General features: G+C 41.7%; 1 protein-coding gene across 1 annotated transcript; it reads left to right on the top strand.

The window, feature by feature from the left end:
• The first annotated feature begins 9,965 nt into the window (after window positions 1–9,965).
• On the top strand, window positions 9,966–24,673 carry LOC149287493 (ligand of Numb protein X 2-like). Its single transcript, XM_089492834.1, has 9 exons — window positions 9,966–10,354; window positions 14,953–15,155; window positions 15,273–15,469; window positions 19,324–19,698; window positions 20,462–20,650; window positions 21,716–21,890; window positions 22,481–22,706; window positions 23,341–23,499; window positions 24,538–24,673. Exons 1-9 carry the CDS (start codon window positions 9,966–9,968, stop codon window positions 24,671–24,673), a joined length of 2,049 nt encoding a protein of 682 aa, XP_089348960.1.
• The last annotated feature ends 888 nt before the right edge of the window (window positions 24,674–25,561 follow it).

The following is a 25,561-nucleotide window of genomic DNA, read 5'->3' as shown; positions in this document are numbered from 1 at the left end:
TTAACCTGAAGCTGAAATCTTATAACTGAGATCGAGTTGCCAGGATCAATGATCGGTGGAAGTTACTATGGCATTTGTGTGTTCATTTGGAAGTACAGATTGTACCCAGGGGATAGTGTAATGGGCTGGGCATGGGGGGGCAGATATAAAATAGGAAAAGCCTCATCACCCATTCAGTTATGCATTTTATAGGGCAAGCTCTGCCCTTCTTGCAGGAGGAACATGAGATGCATACAACCCAACAGTCCCTTTTTTTATTTATTTATTTTTTCAGTCTTAATTTTTGGGCACTGCTGTCCTACTTTTGTAGGTAGTGGGAGGGCATGGGTCAGTTGAAGGAACCTCTGATCTATCCTGACCTGCCCAGGAAGATAAAAAAATTAATGAAGGTTTGTGCCACAAAAAAGGCTTCCCTTGAATAGGTGGCTAGTTAGGTTAAGGTGGTTGGTGATACTTCCTGGCCAGTTCTGGGGCCAGCTCTGCCCCTCCCCACCTCTTGTTAAAACTCCATCAAAGGTGTATCGATTTGAACACATTAAATGCTGATGGGTATGGTGTTGGGCCTAGAGAATGAATAGTGAAGTGGGGGTTTGAAACCACAACTTTCCTGCTGACTCTGAATAAGCTTCTTTCCCATGTACTGGCCTATCTTGCTGGTTGGCATACCACTGGTATGGATGGGTTGTATGGATCCAATCCTTAACACAGCTACTAGGGGAAAAGGACTGTGTGCTCCCAATGTCCTGTACATGCACAGATTGCTTGGCAGTAGGAACCTGCTGCCATGGTATGTAAACCTTAACTTAACGAAATGTAGTTTAAATGTTTTTCCTTCCCTTGCACTGTGGCACTCCATTTGATGTAATTGAAGTATCAGCATACATATAGAAACATAGTGGCCCATCTATTTTCTCGTGTGAAGACTTGGTCTTCTCTTAGATTCTGGATAGCAGACGCCACAACTATCCTGATTCACATGTGCCATTCAGGAGCTTGGGCCTCTGTCTTATTTTTCCTGGCATACAGTGGCAGTACCAGAGGGTAATGTTCTTTCCTAGGGACAAGTAGAATCTAAAGAGAGTAAAGAGTTAAATTGCCCAGAGCCCCTCCTCCTTACCCATAAAACCCGGGAACCTCTCGAAGAGAATCAGTTCTTTTCTTGTCCCTTTCAGGGACGGACAGGTGGAATCGTCAGGTCCGGACATTTTCGGCAAGCTGGTGAGGCGCACGGGTTGCTGCCTGGGGGTTTCGTTGCCTCCGATTGCTCCCCGGGTGGTGAGCAGAGAGGGGTCGTCCCTCCGTAGCGGTTCGCGTTACGGAGGATGTGGTGAGTCTTCCTTTTGATGTTCAGGAAGCGGGAGCATGCGCAGTTTGGTGGAACGCACGCCCGGGTGTCGTTGCGTTCCACCGAAGATCCGATCGTGCTACTGAGCATGCGCGAGTCGGATCTTCCGGAGGGCGGCAATTTTAAATTGCTTATAATGCGCTTTGCCTGTCTGACTGCTGGAGCTTTCGTCAGTACAGTGCAACCGTGTCACCAGCCCCCCCACACGGTTCAGAGGAGGTTAGGGTAAGATATTTTTTTTATCTTTGCTCTTTCTTTTCCTCTTCCCTCCAAAAAAAAATAATAAAAAAAAAAATATTTTTTTTTTTTATACTTGCTTTTGTTTTATCAGATGTCTAGTCCGGTGCCGTCAGAAAATCCGGATAAGGATAAGAGACCTGCTCCAGCTCCCAAAAAAGCCACTGCTAAAGCTAAGCATTTTACATGTGCTGAATGTGCTACTCCGCTTCCCGATGGCTGCAGGAAAAAATTATGTAACTCCTGCTCTGCTGAACAGCTTGCTTCTGAGAAGCGTAAAGACCTGCAATCGTTCCTTGGGTGGTTCCAGGAAAATTTGGCGCAGACATTTGAGGCGTTTCAGTTCTCCGCGGCTCAGACCCAGGAGAAAGTTAAGAGTGGGTCAGCTCACAAGCGCAAGAGGTCCAGGTCTTCCTCTCCATCTGACCTTTCCTTGGGTGAGATCTCCCGGTCCTCTAAGTCCTCATCAAGTGACAGTTCGGAGGATGAGATGGTTTTTCCTCCCCACGACCTCCGTAAGTTCACCAAGGAGGTGTCTCGCCTACTCCTGGAGGATGATATAGGAAGAATTAAGGGTTTCCCTGTCCTGCCTAAAGTGGATGACCTTATTGCCAGGGAATGGAAGCACCCTGGGAAGCGAGCTTTCATTTCAAAACAGTTTAAGCAGCTGTTCAGGCTTCAAGGGGAATATTCCTGGGATGAGCCCCCCAAAGTGGACGTACAAGTGGCCCAGCTCTCTAAAAAGACTACTCTCCCTATTGGTGAGGTGTCCGGGCTTAAAGACCCCATGGACAGGAGAGCGGAAACTTCGTGCAGGCGTATTTTTCAGGCTGCAGGAGCTCAATGTAAGGTGGCGGTATCCAGTGCAGCGGTGGCTAGAGCCCAGCACATGTGGATTCAGATTTTGCAGGATCGTCTTGCGGATGATTCCGACTCGGAGATTTCTAGGCTTTTAAAGAACTTAAAGCTCTCTAACAGTTTTTTTGTGGATTCGGCGCATGAATCTCTGAAGTTATCAGCCAAGAACATGGCTTTGTCTTCTGTGTCGCGCAGAGCCCTGTGGTTACGGTCTTGGACGGCTGATTCCGCCTCAAAAGCGGCTCTCTGTGACTTACCTTTGGAAAAGAAGAAGTTGTTTGGTGCACCTTTGGAAGACCTTATAAAACAGATTTCTGATACTAAGAGAGCCTTACCACAGGATAGAAGACCTAGGTGGAGTCGTAGATATCCATATAGGAACCCGAGGCCTTTTCTCCAATCCACTAGATCTCAGAATTTTCGTGGGCCCTTTGGAGATAAGAAATTCCAAGACCGGCCGAGAAAGCAGGACAAAAGGAAATTCTGACAAAGTAGGAGGTCGCCTGCAGCATTTCAGTCTCTCCTGGGAACAGACCACGCAAAATCCGTGGATTCGACGCATTATTTCTCATGGTTACAGGATAGAGTTCTTTCGTCCTCCGGTCCGCCATTTCCAGATTTCATCTTACCCCTTGGTAACAAAGAATTTGACGCTGTTCTCAGAAAGCATGAAGCTTTTGGAAAAGGGAGTTATAGAGCAGGTCCCTGTTCTCCACAGGTTTCAAGGAGTCTATTCCAGGTTATTTCTGGTGCCGAAGCCGGACGGCTCCCTTCGTCCGGTGTTGGACCTAAAGACTGTCAACCGCTGCATTCCCTATCAGCATTTTCGGATGGAGAGTATCGCCTCAGTCACTCAGGTCTTAAAGGAGGGAGATTTGATGGTCACCTTAGACCTAAAGGACGCTTATCTTCATGTCCCCATAGCCGCGGCATCCAGGAAGTTTCTGAGATTTGCTCTACGGTTCAATCAGAGGGTGCATCATTATCAATTCAAGGCCCTTCCATTCGGTCTGGCATCTGCCCCACGAGTTTTTACAAAGATTCTTTGTCCGTTGACTTCGCACCTCAGGGAACAGAATATTTCCATCATTCCTTACCTGGACGACTGGCTGATCATGGCAGCTTCCCGGGAAATATTGTTACTAGATCTGTCCACAACAATGAACTTTTTGGAACAACACGGCTGGTTGATAAACAAGCAAAAATCTTACCTTATCCCTTCTTCCAAGATTCTGTTCCTGGGTTTTTTGGTGGACTCAAGGTCCCTTTGCGTCTATCTTCCACGTCCCAAGCAGATAAAGATAAGACGGGAAATTGCAGCACTTCAAAGGTGTCCAACTTGCTCGGTCAGGAAGGCTATGAGCGTCTTGGGTCTGCTAACTGCTTCCATCCCGGCAGTACCTTGGGCAAGGTGTCAGCTTCGTCCCTTGCAGTGGCAGATTCTCTCAAGCTGGTCCAAGCAAGAAGAGGACCTGGATTCGTCCTTCACAATAAGTGGCCAGGTCCTGTCCCAATTAAATTGGTGGAAACAGTCGACCCATCTCACAAGAGGTCTCTCTTTCCGTCCCAGAAGTTGGATCATTCTCACTACAGATGCCTCCGGCCGCGGATGGGGAGCCCATTTAGGTTCCCTTTTTCGAAGAGGAGATTGGGCTCCAGTGGATGCGGCCCGCTCTTCAAATTTCCGAGAGCTGAAGGCTGTTCTTCAGGCACTCCTGGCCTTCAGGCCCTTCATAGAGGGGCAGGCGGTAAAGATCCAATCGGACAACGCATCGGCCGTCGCCTATGTCAACAAACAAGGTGGGACGCGGATACGGAGTCTTCAGATTCTGTGTGCAGTGATTATGGAATGGGCCCAACTTCATTTGTCGGATATTTCGGCGACTCATATCAGAGGCCGCTACAATTTAATCGCAGACGATTTAAGCAGGTCAAAATGGTCTCAGACGGAGTGGTCCTTGACCCCAGAAACATTCTGCACGTTGGTGGCACGTTTCGGTCTTCCGGAAGTGGATTTGATGGCGACTCGTCTAAACCGCAAGGTTCCGGTGTTCGCGTCTCTCAACAGATGGGATTCGCCGCATGTCCTGGACGGTCTGTCCATGGTGTGGAATTTCCGGTTGGCCTACGTCTTCCCGCCGGTGGCTCTGATTCCTCGCGTGCTGCAGAAGATTCGTTTCGACAAGGCCAGGGTTTTGGCCATCCTTCCGTACTGGCCCAACAGGAGTTGGTTTGTCCTCCTCAGGCAGTTGACCGTCTCCTATTGGGAACTGCCGATTTCGTCCCAGCTTCTGGAGAACGTCGTCCTTCCGGATCTTCTTCAGGTCTTCCGTCTGACAGCCTGGCTGTTGCAAGGCTGATTTTGAGTTACCAGGGTCTGGACGAAGATATGTCTAATTTTCTTCTGTCTTCAGTCAGGTCTTCTACTTCCAGAATTTATTTGCGGGTGTGGACCAAGTTCCTCCTGTGGTGCTCCGACAAGAATCGTTCGATTTTCCCTCTGTCCATCAACTCCATCCTTCAGTTTTTGCAAGAGGGTCTGGCTTTGGGCCTTAGTGTCTCGACCCTTAAGGGGCAGATTTCGGCCCTTAGTCATTTTTTTCTCTCGGATTTGGCATCTCACGTGCTTATTAGACGTTTTTTTAAGGCCGCCCTTATTCGTCGTCCTCCTAGGAGGTCTGTTTTTCCATCATGGGATCTTTCCCTTGTTCTTCATGCTCTCTGTTCAGCGCCTTTCGAACCTCTGGAGGAAGTGTCCCTTAAGCTGCTTTCGCTGAAGACGATTTTTCTGGTGGCTATTACCTCGGCTAGGAGAATTGGAGAAATCCAAGCTCTTTCTTCCTCTCCTGAGTTCACCATTTTTCATGAGGATAAGGTTGTTCTACATGTCAAACCCTCATTTCTCCCTAAGGTGATTTCCAGGTCCAGTCTCAATCAGCCCTTGATTCTGCCCACTTTTTTCCCGTCTCCTTCCTCTCCTGAAGAGTCTGCATGGCACACGTTGGATGTAAAACGGGCTTTAGAGATTTATATTGCTCGTACCTCCTCCATCCGTACCTCGGACCAGCTGTTTGTGAATTTTTTCGGGCGCTCGGCCGGGAGAGCGGCTTCGAAATCATCCATTTCCAGGTGGTTGGTGGACGCCATCCGGATGGCATACCAGTCCAATAACCTCACTCTGCAATGGCCCATCAGGGCCCATTCCACGAGGGCCATGGCAACCTCCTGGGCAGAAAAGGCCGCTGCTTCCCCTGAGGACATCTGTAAAGCTGCTACCTGGTCCTCATTCTCCACCTTCGTTCATCATTATCGGCTAGACATCTTCTCCTCCTCTGCGGCGGATTTTGGGCGTAAGGTGCTCCAGGCGGTGGTTTCCTGATGCGTTTTCCCTCCCAATTCCGGGATCTTGCTACATCCCACTGGTACTGCCACTGTATGCCAGGAAAAATGGAAATTTTTTTACTTACCGTAAATTCCTTTTTCCTTAATACAGTGGCAGTACAGGTTTCCCTCCCCTGTTTTGGTGGAATAAACTTATATTTTGGCAAGCATCTTTCTGTGTGTGTCTTGTTACTTACTGATTCTCTTCGAGAGGTTCCCGGGTTTTATGGGTAAGGAGGAGGGGCTCTGGGCAATTTAACTCTTTACTCTCTTTAGATTCTACTTGTCCCTAGGAAAGAACATTACCCTCTGGTACTGCCACTGTATTAAGGAAAAAGGAATTTACGGTAAGTAAAAAAATTTCCATTGTCTTCGAATGATGTGGCAGGTCTTCCACCTCCATAGACATCTTTGTCTCACAAACTGAGTGCCAGTAAGTGATGTCACATGTATGTGCACAGTGAACCAGATAGACTGGGTGAGAGCCACAGCATGTATGAAGGGAGTTGTGTGGAGTGTCCCTGTAGGGTAGCGGGGTGGGGAATTGGTGTGAAGTGAGCATGCAGCAGATGTGGGGTATGGAACAAGTAGGCCTTCAGTGCTGGTGCAATGTTGGGAATGCTTAGAAGATAAGTTACATCTTCTAACTTTTATTGGAGTGGTTGGGATGCAAAGAATATGCCTGCTGGGTGGTGGGTTCAGGGAGTGCAGAGAGAATGCCTTCAAGTCTGGAAATGTTGTTGCTACTCCCATTAACTTCCGTTGACAAGATTAAGTGTTCTACTGAGTGTACAGGAAGCGTATTGAGGAATGCTCCCTGCTTCAGTGAAGGCAGCTCGGAGGAGGGCAGAATTTCCAGACTCTAGTTGCTAAAGCATGCCTGCACCTATATGCATGCAGTAAAATGTACTGTGACCTCCAATATGCATTTAACGTGAAAATAGGGATGTCTTTAAAAGACAGTCTCATCTCTACTATGTTTTAAAATAATCTGTATAATTATATAGTCTAAAAACAAAAAGCACAAACTATAAATATCCTAATATTTTGCACTTGAGCTAATTTTAAATATTGATATATTTGAATCTGACTTTTTAAAAGTGCCGTATTGTGATAGATCTCTTCTGAGGGAGAAGCTGAACTGCTGCTTTCTGTATGATTGTATTGTATATGGTCCTGGTTTTTTTTCGTTGCGTATTAGCGTTACTGGTAACCCGTGTTGGTGGTGGGTGATTGCATTAAGGATTCTGATGTAGGTCTTTACCTGTTTTCTAATTAGCAGGTGTGTTGTATAACTTTCATTTGAATTTGTTCCGTGCCAGGTTATAATTACGATAGCTAAATATACAGTATATGTGTAATGTATTTCTACTATTTATCTGCTTAGAAGTCAAACGTCAGACTGTCAGGAATTACTCATTGTTTTGTATACAAATCATCCCTACCAACTAGAAATGATCCAGTCTAGACTCACAGGCATAATTAAAGACTCTCCCCTTTCTTAAAGGGGCACTTTACTGACCCTGAAAACCCTCTAAAGCAGAATGCATATTAAAATAATTACTTGAGGTACGTTTTGTAGTTTTGCAGCAGCCCTCCACCTCTAATCTGATATTTCTTGGTACTGATTGGCTACCTAAAGCCGTCAATCAGGAAAAAGCTCCTATTATTTTTTTTATTTATTTTTTCTTCTAGTTAAACGTTCGGTTCATGGAAGTTGAGATCAGTGGCAGAGCCAGCATTATCTAATCAATGTCCTGTCCTGATGGACAGGACATCGCCACTTACCCTTAGAAAGAGTGCCTGAACCAGTCAACCACAATCGTCAAGTTAGTAAATGTTAAGTTGATGGGGCTGAGTTATTCTCACGATCCTGAGAACTGAAATAGTCACAAAGCTTAGGTTTTTATTACGGATATTGTTATGGACAGTGCAATTATGTTGGTTTGTTGTGTAAATCTGTAAAATATAGTAAAGATGACGGATATTTAGTTATTGTATGGATCCCTGGCATAGAGAAGTGTGATAAGTCTTTTGAAGTGCAGATTTCCAGTATTTTTGCACACTACTCCCATAATGCTGTCGCTATAGTTCACATTGTTATATCTTATCCGTTTTGTTTTTGTGAGAACGTTACAAGTTTAAGTTACACACCTTTTTAGAGTGATACATTTTATGTGTATACATTTGATAGTTATCTGTGCGTTCACATACTTGAAATTGCTCAATGTTGGGCTGTATGTTACTAGGGGTTCTATGTTGATTGTTATGTTTGCTTATATGGTGTTATTTCTCTGTATGATGTGTTTAAAGTCTGCGTGAATAGCGCGCACCCCACATTAGACCTGCCTCAAGCCAGAAACACGTTGCCGTGTGCATTTTTTACTACGAAAAATACATAAAAGTTAATTGTTTAATAAAATAGGAGGAACATATTGTTATGTGTTTTCAGGATTGTCCTTTCTATCCCTCTAATTAACATTATTAAATCATTATTTATCTTGCTCATACAGAGCAAAAAAAAACCCATTTCATCCAGTTCCAGTTTATTAAATATATAGGTGCTGAGAGGAGAACATCTTTTGCAGTTAATCCTCCCACGTGCAAGGATGGGCAGAGCAGACATTGCAGCCACCGGGGCCTCTGGCAAAGAGTCAACTAATATTGTTACCACAAACATATTTGCTTCATGAAAGTGTTGTTGGCGAGTTCCTGTAAGGCAGCGTTTTTTTTTTGGGAAGGCCCATATATTATGAAGACCAATAGGCCAAAGGGCTACCAGCTGGATACATGGTCATGCAAGCCTTAAATTCTTCGCAGCTGTAAATACTTTTTGGGAATTACGCTCCACTTCAGAATACATAAAATTTTTATTTTTTCCTTTTATACTCATTGTCAACATAGCTTTATTAAATAGGCAAATTTTGTTTGGTTTTGTTATATACTTTGATTTCTGTGACAAGCATCTCAGATTAAACCAGTGGTTTCTACAGTCTTTAATGGTTGATGTTTGGAAAAGATTTAAGGGTACATTCCAGTTTTCCCATATTATCTTTTCATAGCATCTATTGGCCCAACTTGAATTATGTCTACAGTGTGTTGATATTTTCCATGCTAAAGAACGCACTAGAGCTTTATAAATATATAATCTTACAAGTAAAGTAGCATTTCACATCTGGTCCATGCTACAGGGTGAACAACGCTAACTAGTAATGAATAAAATACCATGTTTGCTCGATTATAAGACGACCCCCCCAAAATTTGAATATTAATGTAGAAAAAAAGAAATCCTGAATATGACTACTCTATAAGAAAAAAGTTTTATACGTAATTATTAATTCACATTAAAAACTGATTGAGAAAAATGCATTTTTTGTTTATTTCCTTTTATTTGCCAACCTGTCCCCTGGCTGCCAGGGAGGAGGATCCAGGTCCCCTGCAGCGCTGCGGGGGATCCTCCTCTCTGGCAGCTGGTGAATGTCTGCCAGAAGGCCACATTTGTGGTGGATCAGATATTAAGCTAATGGACTATAAAACGTAGAAATGTAAAATAAGAAGAGGGATGTCAAATTGGGTTGCAGTTGTATGTAATGGCTTAGGGACAGTCTTGTAAGTATGCAAGAGAGGAGGAAATATGCAGTAGGAGGTTGTATTTAAAAATGTAAGGGGACGTAGAATGGACATATGTATTATGCTCATTCCCTTTAAATTATCACCATTTTATGTGGGGTAACACTTCAGTACCTTTTGAATATATTGGTATTTTCTGCTTAATTTTCATTTCTTCCCCTTCTATTTGTCCTTCCATGAAATGCTTGAATTAACTTGAATAGTCATTAGTGTGGTTATTGCTATGGTGATAAAACCCATGAGACTTCAGTATCGCTTTTTTTTTTACATAACACCCATTGTGTTTTGCATCTGCTGTACACAAACTTTGGCCTTGTTCTAAAAATAATTTTGTTATGGCCGGGCCATCTCTAGAAATAAAAAAGTGTTCTTCATCATGCATTACAAAGGCTGGAAAGTGTTTAGAAGAAAATTGAATTAAAGCCATATTTTTCTTTTATTCCATCAGGACGTCATGCTGCGGATAGATAATTTGCAATTTTGTTTCATTAATTGGTGAAGACATAACACTGCAATGGCGGACCTTACCTCAGGAGACCTAGCCTCCAAACCTCCAGACCTCTGCTCTGAGTGTGGGCAGCCTCACCTCTTCAATGAGAACCATGTCTACAATTTCCAGGATGAGGTGGATGATGAACTGGTTTGCCACATCTGTCTTCAGCCCCTGCTGCAGCCTATGGACACTCCATGCGGTCACACCTATTGTTACAGGTGCCTGAAAAACTTTCTAAAGGAGAAAGACTTTTGTCCCATGGACCGTAAAAAGCTTTGCTTCCAGGACTGTCACAAGTCCAGCCTGCTTGTGAGGAACTTGCTGGATAAGCTGAGTGTGGTCTGTCCCTTCCTAACAGAATGCAAACAGGTCATGCAGCGTTCAGACTTGGAGCCTCATCTTCGCAACAGGTGCAATACTGTTCATTTATTCAATGGATTGATACCACATGGCTAAAAATGTATAAGGCTTTTATACAAGGATTAACGATTCAAAGAAACAGTAGTGTGTGTGTGTGTGTATGTATGTATATATATGTGTGTGTGTGTGTGTATATATCTATATATCTGAATACACAACATCTGCTGTAGCGAAATAATTCTCGTACAAGGGTCCTGTGGTTTCTAGTTACCCCCCAAAATGTAAATTTTAATAAATACAAATTAAATGCTGGGGGTATAATAGTCCGAGAGAATAAAGAGAAAACTATAAGAATATACTGGATTTCCTTTTATAAATGATATACGGGATAAGCCACAGAATATGTGGCATACAGAAAGTGAATAATATGGTGTGTTGGGGGTCTGTCAATACACTTATATACCTGCAACCTAAGCCCTATCCCTGCCTACCTAAAAAAAAAGTGAAAGCTTCTGCCTTCAAATGTATGACCTTGTAGCCTACAAGCTGTATAAACCTGCTATCAATGAGACCTAGTGAGGTATACTTCCTAATGACATGACTGTTCCTTTAATTTTGTCTCTGCACTGCATATAGCGCTAATCATAGCAACATAGCTCTGCACCAGAGGTTTCAGTGCCATTTTACCATGGTGTCTATATGGACTTTGTTCCCCAAAGGATAGATGTTCTGTGGTATGGGCAAGGCTTAATCTAAATTCTGAATGTTCACAATGGAACTTTTACTGTTTTTATTAGTAATTACCCCACAGTTTCTACTTTTCACCAACTTCAAAGGGAATTACAGAATTGACATTAATAAGCATGGAAAGGCAGAAGAAATCAGCTCTCTAATTGTGTTTACCCGAGATATTCAAGTTCAAATCCCGGGCGTTGGTACGTTACAAGTTTCAGTGATTAACAGACTTTTGTTTGCTTATCAGCGACACGGACCTACTGGCAAGTTTTCAAGATGGGCAAAGTCCTGTTTTTTTTTTCCTCTTAGGGTGCCTTTTGTGGCTGGTATGTTGTACATAATGCTAATATTCCTATGTTAAAGTAAAGCCGAGCAAAGTCTGAAGACACAGGCTTGGGTGCAGGTTTCAAAGGGAGAAAGAAAAATCACTGTTTCACACACAAAAACATATTTTCTACTAAAGCAGGGCAGTCCAACAGGCGGCCTGCCAGACCTCGAGGTGCGGCCCGGGTGAGATCTATCTGAAGCCAGGGCAACTGGGATTGCAGGATTGCAAGGACCCTTTTGCTTACCTGTGGGTTGCTTGCACACACTGTGCGAGCAGTGTCTTTTGTACCGCACAGGGGAAGCGGAACCCAGCAGATTCTCGTGAGTTTATGTTGCATCCCATGACTCTGCTCCATTCCTGCTTCCTCTGTGCGGTACAAGAGAAGTTGCTTGCACAGAATGCGAACAACTCAGAGGGAAGCAGCGCGGCCCCTGCGGAAGTCTGCGAGCGGCACCACAGACTTGTTGCTGCAGGTAAGGGGGTGGGGAAGGTTGTATGAATGAGTATGCGTGATTGAGGGAATTAATCGGTGAATGAAAGAGTTTGTGTGTGATAGCATTAATGTGCTAATAAGTTATGTGCAGACCCCATACCACTGGCAGCATCAATACACAAGGGGCAGCTAGCCAGGTTTCATCATGTACTGGCTAACTTGGCATTATAGAAGTGTGATTGCTAACGGCAATCACAGTCCTATCATGCCCAGGTTCCAGCATTTAATTGTTGCCTGGGCATGATAGGAGTGTGGTTGCTGTTAGCAATTATATAATATATATATATAAATATTGTTGTTTTTTTGTCCAATTTTGGTGTGTTAACCACACTTATTAAAAGTAACACACCAAAATTGGAAAAAAATATATAACAATCATATATATGTTAATATTGTTAACAGCAATCACACACCTATCATGCCCAGGCAACCAGCCTGGGTATGCCTGAGATTGCTGTTAACAATCATATGTATATATATTACATTTTTTTTGTTTTTTTTTTTAAAGGCGGGGGGGGGGCGGTCATTTTCGGCTTCGTCTAAGTGAATCCTGAATTTTTGGTTTCAGTCCAGAATTTTCATTTCAGTGCATCCCTAGAATAAATAGAACTATTTATTTTTTACTTATCCAGAATCCTGAATCTGTAGTCACTTCACAGGACAAAACTTTCTAGACCCAGAAATCAGTGAGAGGAAAAATAAAGGTTTTGTGTCATTTACTTTTTCAATTTGCATCTTATTAAAGGCCATTTTTCCACTCAGTGAAAAATGAGTGCATCCCACGCACACATACATTTCTGATGAAGTGGCCCACTGCAGAAAATGTGGACACTCCTGTACTAAAGTGTCATGATGCTTCTGTTAGAAGTTACTCATACACTAATAGTTTGGAGTTTCCATGGTTCAAAGTGGTTTACTCGATAAAGTCTGAGTAGGTGAGTTCTAGTTTGGACTCACTGCTTTAAATATCCATTATGAAGGGTAATGCAAAGGTTTAACTGGCCCTGCAGAGCTCGGCTTGTGAGGTTGTTTTACAACAAATCTCACTCATATATTGCACAATGAAGTCGTTGAGTTGAAACTGTTATTGATCTGCAAACCCTTGCTTAAGTGAATAACACCCAGAATGTATATTTGGAAACCTATGCATCGGATGCATAAAGGGGATTCATCAAAATACTCTTTCGTTTCCTCCCATGATTTGCACAGAAAGCCCTTTCCCTCTAGCTGGTCTCCTCCCCTTCACTCTGGCAGCTGCTCTTTCACAGGCACCCACCTGCGCAGAGACACAGTTTGCGTGGTACAGACACGAAGTAGTTTATTTAAAACCTGTATTGCCACTAGGGTTAGTTAATACTCCACCTGTTGAGACTACATTTCACTTAACTCTCAGCCAGTCTGGTATGCTAAGCATCATGGGAAAGTGAGTACTCAACAACTAGAGTGCCAAATGTTATCTTTTATGTCATTATGGATGGGTAGTGCTGCTGCTGTACCAATGCACATCACATGCTTCTCAGCCATATATTTGGTTGGCTGAACTTTGTGTGAAATGTAATAACAGCACTTTGAGTGCAAACTGTTAGCCACAACTGCTGCAAAACTACCAAGTGTCCTATTTTGGTCCCAAACCTCTGTCCCTTTTTTACTACCCTTTTATTTTTGTATTTTTTTGTAATACCTCATAATGTTTGCTGTGCATCACAGAGCTACACTACACAACATTAACTTTTCATGATTGCAGCTCCCATGATGTTGGGCAGCAACATTGGCTGTTGATGGGGATAGTGGCTACAGTAGATGGTACAATAAGTATTCAGTACAAACACTGTTTGTTAATGGCATCTAGAATAATATTCAGCCAGCTGTATTGCTAGTTATAGACTGTGGTTGTGGTGGCCTACACTACACACTAACTTTTTTGTTGTTGACTTCAGCCCCGTGATATACAGTCAGCCATTACAGAAATTGTAGACTGGAGTAGTTGTGGCTAATCTTTACCACCTCAGCTATTGTAATTTAAAGTTCTTGTGATGTGCAGGCACATAGTTGTCTATTAGCTACTACTTCCATGGTCATGTCATTTTTCTTTATAAATGGGTAACTACTTACACATGCCTCCCGCCAGGAAACTCCTCTCCTGAGGTTACAATAGGGAGGAGGTAAGAAGGTATTGGTTTGAGAGATGGAAAGGTGGGGAGGATACATGGTTAATAATTTATACTGTTGGAAGACTGTACATTCACCATATACTTGTTGAACTCAAAACTATTGACTTGGAAATAACCGGGTCCAGCGAAGAGGGTAATGGATAACTTGTCATCTCATGTTTGTGCATTGAATGCTAGTGTGCACTCCACGAGCACAGGCTTGATTACTTCAAAGGTTATAGTCTAAAAGTTGGAAAGGTTTCCGAGTAATTTCTTTTGATGTGAGTGGAATTGAGTAACATGATGGTACGTGCTCCCATCAATTCCACCCATAAAACATATTTACTATAAATTAGAAAAGATAATTTATAACATAAGTATGTGGAATAACCTACATGGAAATTAGCACATAAAACAGGAGTAGCCTGGCTGACATCACATGATCTGACAGATTAGCAGAAAGTTTTGCTGCTTAAACCAGTAATATGAAAGTACAATGTGCAGACCTGGTAGAGACTTCTCTGCTTTCTGGGAGGCTGAAGGTTTTATCTCGCTGACTTCCCATGTTGGCTCAAGTAACGTTCTCAACAGTTCTGTGTTGGCATTTGCAGCCATTCGTGTACTGGATTGGCCCTTTTGTTTAGTGATCTGTAAGGTTAAACTTGTTGGAGTATATAAATACCTTGACAATATTTTTCCCTAATTAACCAATAATAATATAAAAAATAGTATGCTTTGTAGGTAATGTTGATATTCCTCTTTAAACAGAAACATGTGGTTTTTGTTGGTAATTTTCTTGGAGGTAATGTTTTAAGCAAGGAAATTTTATGGGTTTTCCTGGTTGGATAAATACTTAAATACATTTTACCAGTACATGTGCCATTTGGGCGTGTTGGATCTTGTGATAAGGATTGTCCATTTATCGGATGTTTCTTTTTGTAGATGTCCAGGCTATAGGAAATACAGAGGAGAGAAGGAAAAGAAGCACAACCCTTTAGGGAAGGAACCTCAGGATGCACATTCTTCTCCATCTCAGGCAAGCGGCATCTCTTCTGTCCTGGCAGAATCTTCTCTGGCCGCTGTCGTGGCACTTGGAACATCTGAGCCAGGTCTGGTGAATCCAGCCTTTGATGAACATGATGACGGTAAGAGTACAGAGATACGTCTATTAATGAACCAGCTGTGTAATTTTTGCAGAGTTATAATGTGTCAACACTAGTTTAGTAATATTTGTTTTCATATTTCTCCATTACTACCCTCAGATCAGCCTCACAGGACAAGCTTGGTAGCTGAGACGACAACTGTGGTGATTCATCGAGATGACCCTGAGGAGGAGCTTGGGATGAGGATTGTAGGCGGCAGGGACACTCCTTTAGGGAACATTGTGGTGCAGGAAGTTCTAAAAGATTCATTGGTGGCCTTAGATGGCAAACTGACACCAGGAGACCACATACTGGAGGTTAGGCTCAAATCAAGATCTTGTATTTGTGTTTATTAAACATCAGTATTTTAAATACTGTACATAATGAACAACATCTTATCTTGTTAGCCATTGTATTTTATTTAATTGCTACTGTTTGTCTACAAACTCTAAGACAAGTCCTGTTTAACTTCTAACTACATAACATGTGTAGGATATACAGCAATTGAAGAACAACAAAACACAATATACTAAGTAATATTGTGTATTTCATGCTCTCTCCTTTTATGAGGAGCTAGTCATGGACCAGGGTAATGTGTTAGTCACTAAACAGAATATGCGTACCAGTGATGTACCATTATTTAGGCAAAATAACTTAATGTGAAATGCCGGCCCTTGGGCCCTAATTGCATAACCAAAACGGCTGCTATATAGTTTTTGAAAGTTGGCAACCCAAAGTATTTTACTATGACAGCTACAGCCAATCTGTGCCAAACATTGCCACGATTTTTGAAGATAACGTTTTTTTTTTTCCCCGTTGATGTAATATTACATCCTATGTCACTAAGGGGTAAAAAACATTTTATGCAGTAGGACTAAGGTGTGATCATGTGACATTTGACAATATCATAATTCTGTTTTCTCAGTCATATAAACTTTATCAACTTTTTTTCCATAAAAAAAAATGCTACTGTCTTGAAAAGACAACACCATTAAAGTTTTATACAGCAGCACCAGTGTATGTAAACAAGACATTGGCTATGTAAAGATATGCACAAAAATACAACAGGATACCCAAAGATTGGCAAAGACTAAGTGGTGGGATGTGTTTTATTTAGGTAGGGTTGGCATTTGCAGTGCATCAGCCCCATTGTGTTTAATACCTTTAAAGTTCTGATTATAGACACGTGAAGCCCATTAAAACAGTGTGAAATGCAAATCATCTGTTAAAGCTCACCCCACACATGGGTGTAGCATACTGTGAATTATCCCTCTGGGCATTATTAAGGTGGGGTTTTGAAATCTGTCACTTAGTGGTGATTAACTTCATCCCTGCAGCAAGATAAAAACTTATATTTTGTTGTTCTACCTGAAACACCATGGATATATATAAAACAGTACTCTTAACACAGCATTTTCTTGGAATGAAGTTAAAATGTTTTATTTAAAAGGGAGTTTGGCACCGCATGTTGTTAATGTTACCTTTTTTGTATGGGCAGTGGGTGTCGTAGGAGCAGGGCCAGGCCTACTGGCTACCCCCTGGTGGGTGCGGCAATATTGCCAACACCTTCCCTTTATCGAACATAAACCCTCTAACCACACCCTCTTTTGTCCCCCCGCCTTCACCATGTAATATGTCACTCACTTCCCACGGTGCCAGCTTTGTCTTCAAACAGCTTGTCAGTGCCATTTTGGGCCCAAACAGGTCATCAGTGATACTTTTGTCCCCCCCAACAGCATTACACTAGACATCCGTCACTGTGACTTTAAAGTAGCAGCTGAGCGAGAGGGGCAAAGCTGTGAGCTAGCTCTTTTTGCGTCCAAGGCAAGAATATAAAATTGTACCCACCACTATAACTGTACAAAAAAAACAAATTTCCCCAAACCCAGTGACTTATTCACATTTTGACACTGAGGGTGGTACAGCATAACTTGCATCAATATATACTGAGCCTGACAGTGGTACAGTATAACTCTCATCAATATATATATATATATATATATATATATATATGCTGAGCCTGATAGTAGTATACCACAACTTCCACAACAGTATAACGCCTATCATTATATATTGTGGTCCAGACACTGAGCGGGGTACAGTGTATCTCTTATGATTATAGCAAGATCGAGACAGCTGGTGGTACAGCATATCTCCCATCACTATATACTGAGGCAGACACTGACTGTGGTACAGCATAACTCCCAATATCACATCAGTATATTAATATATTTTTTTTAATTTCGTGCGCTGGGCCATTGGTTCAAGCTTTCCTAGTTTTTACACCAAGTAGCTGTATTGTGTCTAATAATAATACATTAAGGGCCAGTTAGAGTATATTAAAGGACCAGCTAGAAGAAACTATGAAAGGTTGGCCCATCAGAATGCACAATTAAGAATATGAACATTAATTCATCACAGATCAACAAATTAAATTTTTATGGTGTTAACAAAGTTGGAATCATAAAAACATACAGAAAACTACCAAAGTGCGGTCAAGTGAAAAATGCACATTAGTATTCATGGTCGCACTCCCAAGGCCAGCTATGGCACCCAGATTGCGCTCACAGGACTTGCCCCAACACCCATGCTACATCTAAAGGACTTGCCTTAGCACCCAGATTGCACACATGGGAACTACCACATTTCTTTTGCCTCCTCACTATCTCGCCCCCACCTTAAAACTATCTATCCCCCAATTCTTTCTATCTACCACCCCCTACCCCCACTCTGCACGCAGGTCTCCTCTTGCTTAGTTTCCAATCCCCATGTTAGAAGGAAAGGCACCAGTTTATGATGTCATAACCTAGACATCCTTCACCATGATGACCCATGGGCCCACACCTTGTGTTGGTAAACTGATGCATCAGAATTGTATGCCATAGAGCCAGTGAGTATAATGATTGAAGGGAGCAGCAAAACTGAGACCAATTTATAATACCATCAGCAACATTTGTTTTTAGTGGCGCAGATGATATGAGCTGTGCATCTGAGCCACAATGCATTGTGCGCTGAGCAAGACATGGTCCTTTGTCTTAGATTCAGGATAGCTTTATGCTTAAATTCCCAGACTGTATTAGTCACTGCTGCTTGGAGTCTGCTCCATTTATCTACCACCCTTTTAGTAAAGTTAAACTTCGTCACATCTAAGCTCCTGGTCATCTAGTTTTAGATAATGAGCTCTTGTTTTAATTTTTCTCCTCCTTTTGAAATAAACTTCCCTACTGTAACTTAGTTAAATGTTTCCATCAAATCCCCCCTCGTTTTCCTCCAAACTATATGTAGCGAGATCCCTTAGATTTTTTTGATAATTTGTATCCTGCAAACCATTCGTGGTTTTAGTAGCCCAAGTGCATTGTTTTACCTTTATCAACATTAAACTGCAGCTGCCACACTCTGGACCATTGTTCTAGTTTACTTAAATTGCTCTTTTCTTTCACCAGGAATGTCTACTCTGTTGCAGACGTTGTATCATCTGCAAAAATACATACCATACCTCATTGGTAACAAGACCTTTCTCTAAATATGCACCATTAACTACAAGCTTTTGTCTCCCACTGCATTTTTTCATTCAACTATTTAACCCTTTCCTTTAGCATGTTAATTTCCCTACTAATAATGAGTTACTGGTCTGTAGTTGGCCGAGTCTTTCCTACTACCTTTTTTTTTGTGAAGCGGTGCTACAGTTGCCAACCTTTAATCTTCTGGATCCAATCCTGTAAAAACTCTTTAACCCCTTAAATGCATTAAAAACAATGCATTGTGAGCCCATACGTGTACGGGCTCTCATGAAGGGCTTAGCTTTGTGGTTGTATTGCATATTTTGCATCCACACAACGGAAGCCCTGTGAGGTAAACGGGTACAAAAATAGATACCATTTAGCATATCCCTTCGATGTATAGATGATGAACAGCTTTATTCTGGTATAATATTTTTTGTACTGGTTTGTATTGAGATCTTTTATTTTGGGAGACCACAATGTTGAAATTTCTGATTCATGAATTGTGAGTTCTTTGTAAAACCAAGCGAGTTGCATTCCATGCTTCCTAAACATCTTATCCATGGCAGTGAAATCTCTTTAAACACAGATGTTGGTGAGGACGTGTTTTTTTGCATCACGGTTTAATGCAGCTTTTAGCTGAATAACACCCCCACTTCCTTGTTGCTCAGGTCAATGGATTGAATGTCAGCAACGTGTCTCACAGTCAAGCTATTGCTTTAATTCGCCAGCCTTGCTCCGTCCTGCACCTGACCGTGCTGCAGGAGAAAGGCTTCTCTCAGAGACCTCCACAGGCAGATGGCAACAACACGGCTGTTCCCAACAAGGAGGTGATTCATGTCACCCTGCTGAAAAGGGATCGCTCAGAGCCACTGGGGATCAAGCTGGTCAGAAAGACAGAGGAGACTGGGGTATTTGTTCTGGATCTGCTGGATGGTGGTCTTGCGGCAAAGGATGGGAAGCTGAGGTGTAATGACAAAGTTCTGTCCATCAATGGCCATGATCTGAGGCAAGGGACACCAGAAACAGCAGCACACGTAATACAGGTAATTTCTCACAAAGGAGAAAGGGGCTTGTGTCCCACAACAGTGTTAGAGGCTCCTGGCAGAGTGGCTCTGTCATCACATTGAGTAAACCTATCATAGATCCAAAAATAAACCTCAAAAGACCTCTCAAACACATATCCTTGTTAAACTCGCATCAGTTACAAAATATAAAAGCTGGGTATATTACTGGCATATATATTAGCTATCTAAAGTTTTAAAACAATGCCAGAAATTACTATGTAACAATGTCATTGGGGTAAATTCTGGAATTTTGTGTTTCCAGTGACCCATTCTAAGAAGTTACCATCCTGAGTAACTGGTTCTGTAAAATATTAATCTGCCTAGGCTAAAAATTCAATAATATTTAGAGTAGGTTCATTGCTGATATAAAGATAGTCTGCAGGTTAAATGTAGCTTTACACAAATTACCTAGTTATTGACGTAATGTAGACATTTTTTCAGTATAGTGTCAGACATCGTCATTCTACAAATTGACCACATTGTAGATTTTGTTTCGTGTGGTCCTGCCCTCCGCAGTTGGTATACAAAAACAGAAGCAAAATAAATATATATTCAAAGAGTATCATAACAATCATAAGAAGCGGCTAAATGGCAGCGTGTGTTCTCATGTGACCTCTTAATTTCTCACTTACAGTTAATATGTGCAGAAAACATTTTGGAGCGTTCCCACGCTTTCTTCTTTTTGTAGTTTTAAGATCATTGTAATCATTATTTGTTAAAGAGTTGTGTGTTTTTGTTTTAGATGAGCGAAGCACGGGTGAATTTTGTGGTCCTCAGGCAGAACCCAGTGCAGCTCATGGACGTAAGTGAAGAGGGGGCTTCTTCTGGCAGTGGCAGTAGTAGCAGCAGCAGTAGCAATGGGGGGAGCCCTGTGCTTTCGCGCAAGAGACCCAGTCAGCATCCATGCAGGAGGAAGTCCACAAACCAGAAGGTAATAACGTTCGTACACTGACCTTATTTGACACGTGGTTCCTAAAGAGACAACCGAAGGCAGTAGTGTTTTAGGTAAATCCTCCTAGGAGCTGTTCAGGGTGCTCACTCCACCTACTTTATATAATAATAAGACTAACTTGCTTGTGATGGCTTAAAATTTGCTGTACAAGTGCTTTTAAGCATGAACTGACAACAACTTGAAGACGCTGTTTTATAAGGTAGCATGTGCTAGTCTAATTATGTGACGCAAAGCATGCTGGGATGGCATTACCAGGATATGCATGTTTGGTGGGAAGGAGGGTCTGCAGACTGAATTCTCGATCTACAGGCGGTCCTGTTAGTCTGGAAATATTGTAATCTGTGTTTTTCACCAAAGTCTGGTCAGTGTCCACCATTGTGGAGCAGACACAGGTGAAGATGATTCCTCCACAGAACATATGTGATCACATCCACCTATCACATACCTGGGAACTTTTGGGCTCCAGCTATCCGGGTGCCCACCTTTGCTTATCACGGCCAGGACTGCCTGCTGACGGCGGTCCCGCTGACATCAAAGGAAACAATCCTATTTGAAGGAGAAATTGGTGACGCGTGGGGCATGTTAAGACCCTGCTCCTACAACCTGGAGGAATTTGGGTGGTGAACCGGAGAAGCAGCGCTTCTCCTGGAGTTCTCCGGTTGAAACCCGGAGAGTTCCCAGGTTATGTCTATCAGCTTGCCAACACAGCTGTGTGTGATTGGTGGATGGTCTGGGTGCTACCTACTAAACTCTTTTAGAAGGTTTATGTTGACTGCGGATCCCCACCAACAAAATATCTTGAATTTGTTCCTCCTTACTCTTCTAGTTTTATGAAAGACCTAAGCAGATGATGGACAATTTGGTTTAGTTGGTTGTGCATACATATCTGTAAATAATTAATGATGGTGTATGGTATTATGGACACTATTCGATCTGACCATAATAAACTAGATATTTGTTTGAAGTACTATTATTTATTTATTTTATGAAATCTAATTCATGCCCTGGTGACTATGTTTCTGCTTTTTCTCTTTCCCGGTGTAGGACCCACCTCAGCCTCTTTCTGGTCTGGAAAAGGTAGTTTGCTTGAAGAAAGAGCCAAGAGAATCTCTGGGAATAACTATAGGAGGCGGACGTGATCATAAAAACAAGTTGCCCATCTATGTGTCGAGTGTTCAGCCGGTTGGGTGTCTGTACCGGGATGGGAGAATCACGAGAGGTAACTGCACAAACCCTTTAATTTTGCTAATTGTATTGTAAATGCAATGGTAGGAAAATGGGCATATAATTATGGGTAGTATGCTTTTAACAGTATTATTTATTGTTTTATATATCGCCATCGTATTCCATAGCGCTGTGCAGTAGGTAGATAGGACATAACAAGTAGTATGTATGTAACATAACCATTTGACTTACAGAAAAAACAGGTGAGGAGGGTCCTGCTCAAATATGCTTACAATCTAGAGAGTTTGTCTGAACTGTATTCATCAAATTGGGTACATAGCCTTAGTGCCACAGCCATTACAACAAAATGCATTCTAATACAATACTTTAATACTCATTTTGGTGATGTTGGTTGGGGCAACACTGTTACAAGGAGCTACCTCAAAAATATTCTATCTATCTATCTATCTATCTATCTATCTATCTACATGTAACCAAGCAGCCATCACAGTATAAAAATACATCTTTACATTTGTCACAGAAGCTGTGTCTGTCCTAAATAGTCTGGTGTTTTGTGTGACGTGAGTGCCTCCTATTCAGTACTTTTTATGACATGATGTGCAACAATCTCTCTTCTATTCACAGGGGATGTGCTCCTCAGCATTAATGGGACCGATCTAACTTCTCTGGGTTATTTGGATGCAGTGTCTGCTCTTAAGACCAATGCAGCTTCTCACAATGTTGTCCTGAAAGCCTTAGAGCTTACTGGGGTAGAGAGGCACGGGGAGGTAAGCGAGGGAGATGGTGAAATGTCGAGAGAACGTGGCAGGATCTGGTCTCCACTCTGGGTCTCCTGGCTTGCTCTTCCCAGGTATGTAGTGATCCAGCTTATATTTGATTTGTTGTCTGACTTAACATATTACCTTTGCAGCTCCTTCCTAAAGTTCCTTTTCCATTTGATCTTTCTTTGTAACTAAATGCAGCATTCTAAACCTTCCCAATGTTTCTTTCTCATTCATACTTTTTGTTGGGAATACTCAGTTATCATGACACAAAAGCAAGCCTTAATAGGTTGTTCCTGTAGATAGTAGGAAAACAGCTTCTGAATATAGACTATTTTTTTTTTCTATTAAAAATAAAATGGCAGATCTAAGGTTTTTTTTTTTTTTTTTTTTTCTTCACTAAATAAATGCTATTAGTGTTTTATCTAAGTGGAACAGCAACTTTACCACCTTTTGAAGAATAATTGTGTTTTGAATTGCGACATTATTGATACAAGATCTCACAGACTTGCTAAACATGCGTGTTGTTCATCTGGTAGTTTTGTATGAAACCTTCTGTATACCTTTTTTGAATGTCAATATTGCTGAGGAAGATGAATAGAATGTAAAAGTGGTTTTCGGGATGCAAAATTGAAGCAGATAAGAATGATTTATAGATAAAATGCTATGGCTTGTAAATAGTTTCCAGTAATATAACATAATTGTGCTAATTTCTTACAACAGTTGTCTTCACTGGTGCCGGCATATTTCCCTGCGGAAGAGTAGTTTTGAAAGCTGGGGTTTCAGCATTGTTGGCGGTTATGAGGAAGCCAAAGGGAATCAGCCATTCTTCATTAAAACGATTGTGCCAGCCACGCCAGCCTTTTTTGATGGACGATTGAAGTAAGTGAGCTTAACCTGTCAGTAGGGCTGTCCACAAAAATATGCTTTATCTACATATTCAAGTGTAATATGGAATTTGGTTTGCTACCATCTCTCTAAAAGGGACAGTAGCACAGAAATATAGGATTTGACGGCAGATAAGAACCATTTGGCCCATCTAGTCTGCGCGTTTTTCCTGATGTAGTGGATTGATCCCTTACATCAGTCCCTGGTCCAGTACCATACTGAGAATAGCTTTATGGCTATCACATGCATGTTTAAAGTCCCTCTCTCTTTTTTTTGTTTTTGCCTCCACCACTTCTGCTCCACCACTTCATTTATCTACTTCTCTCTCAGAAAATTAGAATTCCCTTACATTACATGTAAGCCTTAGACCCTTTAAATTTAGAATACAAGCTATTTTTCTAAAGCTTTATTGTAGGCTTTTAATGTGGCTGTCAGAGGAGCTAAGGTTCCCATCATTTAGTAATAATAGTATATTCAGCACAATCTACTGAAACACTCTGACTGCTTATCATACCGCCTGTGATGAACAGAATGGCTCACCTAGCCAGACACACAGACTGATGAAAGTCTGCGGAGGAACAGACGTCATCGCATTGCCGTAAAGAATCGGCTTAGTGTGGTGTTTTCGAGGAGGGGAAAATTTGCCCCATATATGACCCACAATAGTGGCAGGGTCTAGGTCTACAGATAAAGGAAGTTGATTAATGTATATGCCACTGCATTTGTTAGTGGAAAAATGTACCTTCAATCATCATCTGTTTATGGTGTACATATCATAAATTTCTAGAAAAGATAGGAAACCTTGTATTGTAAAAACAAATCAGATTTCATTTGGAAAAATTCCACATAGGCATGTGTCTTCTGTTGGTAGCCTTCTGTAAAATGACATTTTCATAGAAATGCTCTAGAAATGGATGTGTTGAACATGCTACCATTGTCATGGCTAATATTTAAATATGTGGACATTCTAGAACATCAGTGGGTTGTCTGCTTAACATGCATTGATCTATATTGCCTCTCCTTCCAACAAAGGTGCGGTGACGAGATAGTAGAAGTGAATGGCTTGTCGGCAATTGGAATGAGTAACGCGGAACTGATCCCCATGTTGAAAGAACAGAAGAATAGAGTCACTTTGACAGTGGTGTCCTGGCCTGGCAGTTTGGTTTGAAACCACTGAAGAATCTTCTGAAGATCAAGCAAAATCCTTTTCTAGATTGTTCTCCAATCAGTGCCTGCAACGTACCTCTGCATGTTGAATGATTTCATGTCATTATATGGGAAAACAAATGGCTGGATGCAGCACCAGCACCTTTCAATGGCAAACATCCTTGTGCTGTATGTGGTGTATACTGTTTAGATTGTATCCCATAATTGAAAATGTTTGGTCACGATGTGCCCTGCAACATTTGAGCTTCATCTAAACATTGGCGCTTCCCACCTGATCTTGGATATACAACATTGTAGACCCAACATTAATTCACGAGACGTATGATTTTGCTAGATCAACAATTTATATGTCTGTGTTTTACAAGGTCCTTGATCTACCTGAAACAAGATGGCCCAATAACAGTGGCAGCCTGTGAGTAAAATGATGCAACAAAACAAAGAGCAAATAGAACAGAGACTTTAGGGCTGGTACCTTGTAACTACAAAAAAAAATCTACATTTCTTCACAACACATAATAATGAAGGATCAGAATCTAATATTATTATTAATGTGCAGACAAATGAGATTTTAGCCACTCTAAGTGTGTAGGTGTGTAATTTTCATTGCATTTGTAAAGTTCTATAAAATTGGTTTCAGGCTACCGGTTAAGGCAATTTATTAGAGTCCTATGACACAATCAGTGTAAATCCAAATCAATTAATCAATTATAAGTATATTTGCACTGTCAATTTACCTACAACCATTGAGAAGGAGAATTGAACCTTTGAGGTTCATTTGCAGATGATATAAACATTTCACCTAACCCTATTCATTCTGCATTATGTGGGTCCAACCCGGGTGAGCTTCTTCTGCAATAATTGCTAATATTGTCCCATAATGCTTACTTAC

Source organism: Sceloporus occidentalis, unplaced genomic scaffold (assembly GCF_023333645.1).
Source record: "Sceloporus occidentalis isolate IW3139 unplaced genomic scaffold, rSceOcc1.0.p SCAF_60, whole genome shotgun sequence".
NCBI classification, from domain to species: domain Eukaryota; kingdom Metazoa; phylum Chordata; class Lepidosauria; order Squamata; family Phrynosomatidae; genus Sceloporus; species Sceloporus occidentalis.
Note: the sequence above shows the minus strand (reverse complement) of the source record. Positions and strands in the feature narration are given on the sequence as shown.

Excerpts from the sequence above, each read along its gene's own strand:
- LOC149287493 (XM_089492834.1), top strand. The coding sequence starts at position 9,966 with ATGGCGGACCTTACCTCAGGAGACCTAGCCTCCAAACCTCCAGACCTC. Across the intron at positions 15,470-19,323 it reads CAGGAGACCACATACTGGAG|GTCAATGGATTGAATGTCAG; the intron begins GTTAGGCTCAAA and ends CTTGTTGCTCAG. Across the intron at positions 23,500-24,537 it reads TTTTTTGATGGACGATTGAA|GTGCGGTGACGAGATAGTAG; the intron begins GTAAGTGAGCTT and ends CTTCCAACAAAG.